Genomic DNA, 7559 nt, shown 5'->3' on the forward strand with positions numbered 1-7559 from the left:
GAATCGATATTCCAAGGTCGATATATCGAAGACATCGATACTTTACCGGGAATATCGATATTTAAGTTGAAATTTATTTTTCAACTACAAAAAAGTGTAGGGGAAAATACTAAAGTATGTTTAATCTGCAGCTTGTGTGATTTATTTAGCTCTTAAATTTGACAAACCGCTTGAGTCGACCGGCACACATAGGGGTATTTGATCGATCTTGGCGGTCATAAGTCTATTTTTTTTAACTTATCGTGGGTACATAAAAAATACTACCTGCCACAGTTGAATACAGTGTTGCTAACTTTTCAGTTTCAAAAAGCACAAAATCTTGGAAAAAAGAGCGTTTTACCGCACTAAAAGCACAAAATTTTTTTTTAAATCAAAGGATACTCTTTTTCATAACAGTTTGTGGTAAACAAAAGTAAAAATATATACAATATTTACATGTATAAATAAATACACATTCATGCTTGCCAAGTAATACCGAAGTACTGCACATTAAAACTGGTACGTCTGGAGAAGGAACAATCGAATCGCAACAAACGAAATTGAATTTTAAAGGGGAAGAGTAATACTTAATGATACCCTAAGTAGAAATGAGCGAAAAAATTTGTTGTTTTATAATATAACCTCAAATATTGCGAAAACCCGTGTTTTTACACTTAGAGGGTAGGATATCTCAAAATTCTGACATGATATAGAAATTCTGCAGCTAGATTGGTATTCAGCACCGAAGAATCTACAAAAACCGATGCACTCAGGTGGCAAAAAAAGTTAAAATTTTTCGAACTGTGTAATCAATCAATAAGCAAGAAAATAAAAAAACAAATACTTATCTGCGTGCTAGCATTTTCAACGCGCATACAATTTAACAAGAACGCAAGAACGTGGGCTTGCAACTTCATCTTTTTATCAATCATGGTTGGCATTTTAGTGCATTTAAATTTTTAGATTCTTGTAAATTCAGAAATTTTAGTTCAGAAAAAAGCACTAAAAAGGGCACTAGGCACTAAACCATTTTTTGGCGTTTTAATTTTCAGAAAGCACTAAATCTAGTGCTTAAAGCACTAAGTTGGCAACTATGGTTGAATAGTTGCGGAACAATAGGCAACCCCTAGCCCGACCTTATGACGCCGCTTTGACGGAGTATCTCAGTCGCAACTTGTCAGTTTGTGATAGTGCACGTTTTATTTTACGACATTCATTGTGAAACAGTTGCGTTCAAAAGTGATTATTATTATTGTGGTCTTTATAAAATTAAAAATTGTTATGAAGTCTGAAGACACAGGTAAATCTACATTTATTTTAAATAGTTTCGATTTAGCAAAATTTAATCTCAGTAATAATATCAGTAATCGGAAATATTATACTTTTTTAGTGATTATTTTTTCATTACTTTGTAAACCGTAAGCTTTTAGTTATACTTCCACGCATTTTCACGTTACATTACTAGTTGCGTTCTATAGAATGGAGCTTTGATAGTATACTGGACAAAAATTAGCTTCCGATAGCTACCGATGAGCTTTTTATGACCAATAATTACGATAGATCTAAAAAAAAAATTTCGTTTCCATACATATTAGAGGTTTACGCCGACAGGCTTTGCGGCGGCGGCGTGGTCAACTTCAAAAATAATCGGCGGCGGCGGCGACGCCGGCGCGTCTGTAAAGGCCGGCGCTACTGCCCATAAGAGCCATGAGGCTACTAATCTTATCATGTCATCTCGTCAGCGTTAGGCATTCCTTATTAAATTAGTTTTAAATTTAAATATTGTTACTTCCTACTTGAATTAAAATTTTGAGTGCCTGGCGCTGATGGATAGGCGAACCGAAGAGGGTCTAACGCAAAGAAAGTTACTTGTGCAAATTGGGGCAACAACATCTCAAGTGACAGTTAATGCATGGTCGGGCATACCACAGGTCACGCATTGTGGACCACTGTTGTTTATTCTAAACTGTTGTTTATTCTATAAACGACTTGCCTAACTATTTTTATTTTGCAAACTGCCTGATGTTTGCAGATGATGTTAAACTTTTTTCAGTTGTGCGTGATCTCTCAGATTGTAATCGTCTTTAGCTCGATCTAGATGAATTTAAGCAGTGGTGTACATTAAACTGTTTGAACCTAAATATAGGTAGATGTTGCGTAGTTACGTTCTCGAGGCAGTCTAGTAGTGATATACCTTTTGACTATAATGGTTAGATGGTTGCGTTATAAAGCGGAGCACTGAAATAAAAGATTTGGGCATTATTTTTGACTCCAAACTCGCGTTTACAAAACACGTTGACTATATTGTATCTAAATCGTTCTCAATGATAGGCTTTATTAGGCGAAATACTCAAGAGTTCAGAGATCCAGTAACTTTAAAATCCTTTAGTAAGAAGCCGTCTGGAATACTGTTCTATAATATGGAGTTCATATTATGAAGTGGACTCGATCAAAATAGAAAGAGTTCACAAGATTTTCACCATATTCGCTATTTGCAATTTGCCCTGGCAAGGTTATGTTCCTCCCTATATTGGCAGACAGAAATTGCTGGGTCTCCAGTCTTTGAAGGAAAGAAGAGATTCCTTCTTCATTACATTTATTTATAAAATAATCAATGGGCACACAAATTGCGCTTATTTTACAGATTTGCTCATATTATATAATCCCCCGCGTAATTTAAGAAACAAAAGGCTATTGGTTGATGCTCTGCATACCACGAATTATGCCAAAAATGAACCAATTGCTAGATCATTGAATTGTGCAATACATATTCTAGTGTCATCGATTTTAACTTAAGTATTGATAGATTTAAGAATAATTTGTTTACAATATTCACCTAGAGTCTTCACTAGTCTGTAAGAAACTAGTTCTGTAGACTGAAATAAAGAAATATACTACATACATACATGGTTCTCTATGTTCTCTATAGATCCGTATGTACTATTTAAATTTAAAGAAATAAAAAAAAAATTTAAAGCTAAGTTATTGGAGTAATTTATTTTGCTATTAATAACTTTCTGAAATAACATTATCTACGGTTATGTTAAATTAAGGGGTTCTTACGATTTTTTGCGGGTTATAGATTGAAAACTAGGGTGGTCTACTATTTTCCGGGGGTTTTTTCCATCAACTCCCAGCAGAACAGGCCTGGTTAAAATTTCCACTAAAATTTTAAGTGCCAAATTTTCCGAGGGTAAACAAAAGTAATGAAAAATACTACTAATTTCCATCAAGAAGGGGGAACTTTAACCCTGTGTAGAAAACATTGCGATGCGATGGAGCAAAACCTTTCTGGGGTTTGCCCACCACTTGTGAATGCTAACATAGTTTTCACACAGCCACATAGAACTTGTATACGTCTGTGGGACCCCGGAATAAAATAACTTACTTATTTAAAATCTGTTTAAAAAATATTCAACTCTTTATTAAAGAAAAAATACACAAGAAGATCAATTTGTTTTTGTTTTATCTCCAATAATCGAGGAGTTAGATGCAATAAGGGCACTTCTGTTAAAACTGCTTTCTGAGATATTATCGTTAAAGTCTTTTGGTGTGTGACAACTTTCTTGTTGTTGTAGTAATCTGTAAAAAATGAATATTGTTGTGGTATTGAAAAAAGTTGTTATATATTCTGTAGTAGTAGTTCCTTCAAGCGATGCGTTTCATGAAAACTTTGTACAAAATTCCTTAGGCGCCGAACGCCGCCGCCGCCGCCGCCGCCGCGCCGATATTTTCGTAACTCGGCGGCGGCGCGTGAGTAATGACAAAAAACGGCGGCGGCGGCGGCGTGGCTCGGCGGCGTATACCTCTAATACATATTTTGTCATTTTTAAGTATTTCCTTTGCTTAAGAGTCATCAACTGGTTCCTGCTATAGAGTAGTAACTCGAAAATATTTATTTGATAATATACATCGACAAAATTCTATGAATTTTGAGAACAAAATAAAGTTTCTTCAAAATGATATATTATCATGTGATACCTTCTCCGATGAACAAATAAGAGATATAAAGCACAAATTTTCACAACTAAAAGCACAGTTTATACAAAGGTGGATAAAAGCCCGTGGAAAAGAAAGTTTTTTTTTAAAAGTAACGTAACATGGCTACAAGGAACATTTTCAATACCCAAAGGCAGGGTTTGAAAAACTGTCAGCAAAGCAGCAACAGCATTACTATTTTTGCTGTTGCTTAGCTTTGAAATTTTCGATTTTGATTCGAACTGCTTTGCTTTTGCTGTGACTTTGAAAAGTTTATTCTGTTTTTTTATCGGCAGTTTATTTAAACAATTTTATTGCTTTTGATTTACTGTGATAGTGCTTTTGCTGTGCTGTTATCTGCTTTGCTGTGTTGTGCACATGACGCTTTTGCAGCATGGTATATTATCTAAGTTCATATTAACTCCGCGATCAATGCAAAGCTTATCAGGGTAAGCGACTAGTGGACTGCGCACGCATACATATAATAACCTCTGTTTCTGCCAATTCGATGTTTCGCAGCAAATTTATAGTCAAGTTGATGTTGATTTGCTGCTGCTGCGCTGTCTTTGTGCTTCCACAAATTGCTTTCGAAATTTCATAGCAAAACGGCAGCCAAAATATTTGTTTTTTTCTGAATTGCTTTTGCTTTGCTTTCGATATCATACATGCCGAAGTCAAAGCACAGCAAAAGCAAATTAAATAAAAATATTACAGCATTTTCAAACCCTGCCCAAAGGTATGCAACAGCCGCGATCTGGTCGTGTTGAACAGGTTACTCCTAAGCTCTGATCCACTCATTAGTAGTTTCAGGCCAAAGCCAAAAAAGAACCAAACCCTTTTCAAAGGAAGAAATCGATATGTTGCTTCCAGCTGAACCAACTAAGTCTGGAGAGTCTTCAGAAGAGGAAGAAGGGTCCGATGAAGAATCTTGGTACTCATCATCATCCTAAAATAGTTTTTTACACAAATTTTGTTTTAGAATTCAATTACACATTTATTATCCATTGCATTACAAGATAAAATTGATTATTTCCATCATTTTTTTTGTAACTTATATCTCAAGGAAGTCCATACGCATTTTAACAATAAAAACAAATTTGAGCAACATTATAAAAAAATAATAATTTGTCTGTAGGTGGTAACTCTGCCTTTCAAAACCATTTCAATTGATACCCATATTGTAGTAATTCAGTTAACTTAACTATATTTATGTTTTTACCAGGTGGCAACTCTTTGCATGTACTAACCTATATATAAACATCGCCGAGACGAACACGTATGTAGGTATGCGTGTTTCTACAATCGGACCACGGTAACCATAGAGTCTATCGGTGTCAAACTTTAACCAACTTTATTTTCGTTGCTTTGGAGGAATAATTGTACGTCCTCCACCTATATTTACTTGATTTTAAACATTTACAATTTTAGACATCGTAACACGTCTTTTCTAAACATTTTGAAATAAAATTTTCATAAAAATAATTTTGGCCGCCTAAATCGGCCAAATACCCCTATGTGCGGCATGCCGTTTTAATCCGCAGTAAATATACGAAATGGAAATAACACAATTAGGTGAGTTGATAGGCAGGTTTAATATTCTATTCAATTGGGAGTAGGATTTTCAACATCGATTTTTTCGATATCGATATTGTTCAGCCCGATATATCGCATCGATTTTACATGCAATGAATTAAACCGATTCATGATATCGATACTTTCTTAAATATCGAACATACCTACATGCATATTTAGACAGTGCGTTCGTTAGGTTGCCTGCCTCTACTAAAGGACTAGTGTCGGTGTTGCCGTGTTACCGTACTAGGACCTAATCCTACATTTGTATATAAAAATTATTATAAATTGTACGATATTTTTACGCGTGATAAGCTAGTTGTGTTGGTGCCATAGAGAAATTGTGTAACACCTATAACTCGAATCTTGTTTCAAACTAATTTTTTGTTTTTATTTAATTTATAGGAAATAACTGGTGAGGACGATTCTGATTTATATCTCGAAGAAAGAGAGGCAGCACTACGAGAAGAACAAGCTAACAAGCGTCTAATGCAGCGCAATATACCGGGCATGTTAAATCCGCACGAATTGCCGGAAGATATGCAGGATGAGTAAAAATAACACAACAACATCAGCAGTTGAAAGAAGTTATGAGTGAAGAGCGAATGTTTTGATTTACGTGAAAAAGAAACAAGTGAAAAACCACACATACAATTATTATTCAAATACATCTTTTTATAATTAATAACCGTATGAGAAAATTGAATAATTCTAAAGTTATGTTTGAAATGAATATTTGTCGCCGAAGTATGAATGTTTAACAAATCCAACATCATAAATCTATATTAATATTATTAGACTACTTAATATAACCAACAAAGCGAATGATTGCGTTTCTTTATTAAACTTAGAAATAGTTTGTACATTAAAGAAAAATGAATGAGATGAAAATGCAAACTACACAAAAGAAAAAGAGCAAAAAGCGTTAATTGTTATATTAATCACAAATGATTGTACGAGTATGTGAGTGAAAATGAGTAATACCAACAGATATATATACAGATGCAGGCAGGAGATTTTGAAATAATTGTTTGGCACTGTAGTTTGTTGGTACAGCAAAATATACTACAAATAAAATCAAACTTAACGAAAAATTGTGAAAAGTATGCGTTATGAAACATATTCATTTACAAAGAGCGTGATGAGATGACATAAATACAATAGTAAAAAGTACGATTGCTGCTATTTTACCATTTGAACTAAGCAATTATAGAACGGAATAAACCTTTGAAATTAATTTCACACCTAAATTGAATGTTCTTATTATTTGTTTTATTTATGTCTTAATTTGTATTAAAGCTTACGTGTTTTTGCTTCTATATGAGACTGGCGAGTTTACTGCTTGCTTGGAATAAATAAAAATGGTTTTAACCGACGTGACGACAAAATGCGTAAAACATTTCTTGATTTGAACACTTTGGGTGGACTCACAAGCAAAAAATTCGGATGACAGGGGGTGGGGATGATACAAGGCATATTCAACGAGGTAGAAGTGACTATTCAGTCGAGCTCTCTCATACCTGACTGTAATGTCAAAAAATGTAAACAAAGAAAGGCTGAAGTCCAAGTTGGTATATTGCAAAGCATCAGCCTCTTTTATTTCTAAACTATAACTGATGGACATCCCATATGCTATGCTGACCAACCGTCCTCCTTTGAGGAGGATTGTCCTCAAACGTGATTTGTCCTCAAAAATGTTATCCTTCTCTGTCCTCCTTTTGAGCAAAAATGTCCTCCTTGTCCTCCTTTTCAAGTTTTATAGCAGTAATGAAATTTTCAAACAATTTCGTTCAGAATATTATTATTTTCTAATCGTACACGTTCATTGTATTTAATAAGTGTTTACATTGTTCAAATTTCAGTTAAATGATGTAAACTTTTGATTCAAATAATCGCCTTTTACCCATAATCAATAATATTTCACCCTTTACAACATTGAAATACTAGCTAACGACGCGTCTCCGCAGGCGGAAATTATTGCCTGCCGTATGTAATTTTGTTTGCCAGAAACATATGTATATATGTATAAG

General features: G+C 34.4%; 1 protein-coding gene across 1 annotated transcript in view; it reads left to right on the top strand.

Moving 5' to 3' along the window:
* The window catches only part of LOC118736275 (exportin-1), a 50365-nt gene extending 43586 nt beyond the window's left edge, over nt 1–6779 (top strand). The window contains exon 6 of the mRNA XM_036466370.1: nt 5935–6779. Coding sequence (XP_036322263.1) covers nt 5935–6084 — 150 coding nt within the window. The 3' untranslated portion in view covers nt 6085–6779. The remainder of the gene's footprint in view (nt 1–5934) is intronic.
* Nucleotides 6780–7559: the final 780 nt, after the last annotated feature.

The sequence above is a fragment of the Rhagoletis pomonella genome, unplaced genomic scaffold (genome assembly GCF_013731165.1).
Source record: "Rhagoletis pomonella isolate Grant_MI unplaced genomic scaffold, Rhpom_1.0 Rhpom_scaffold_00003, whole genome shotgun sequence".
Lineage (NCBI taxonomy): Eukaryota > Metazoa > Arthropoda > Insecta > Diptera > Tephritidae > Rhagoletis > Rhagoletis pomonella.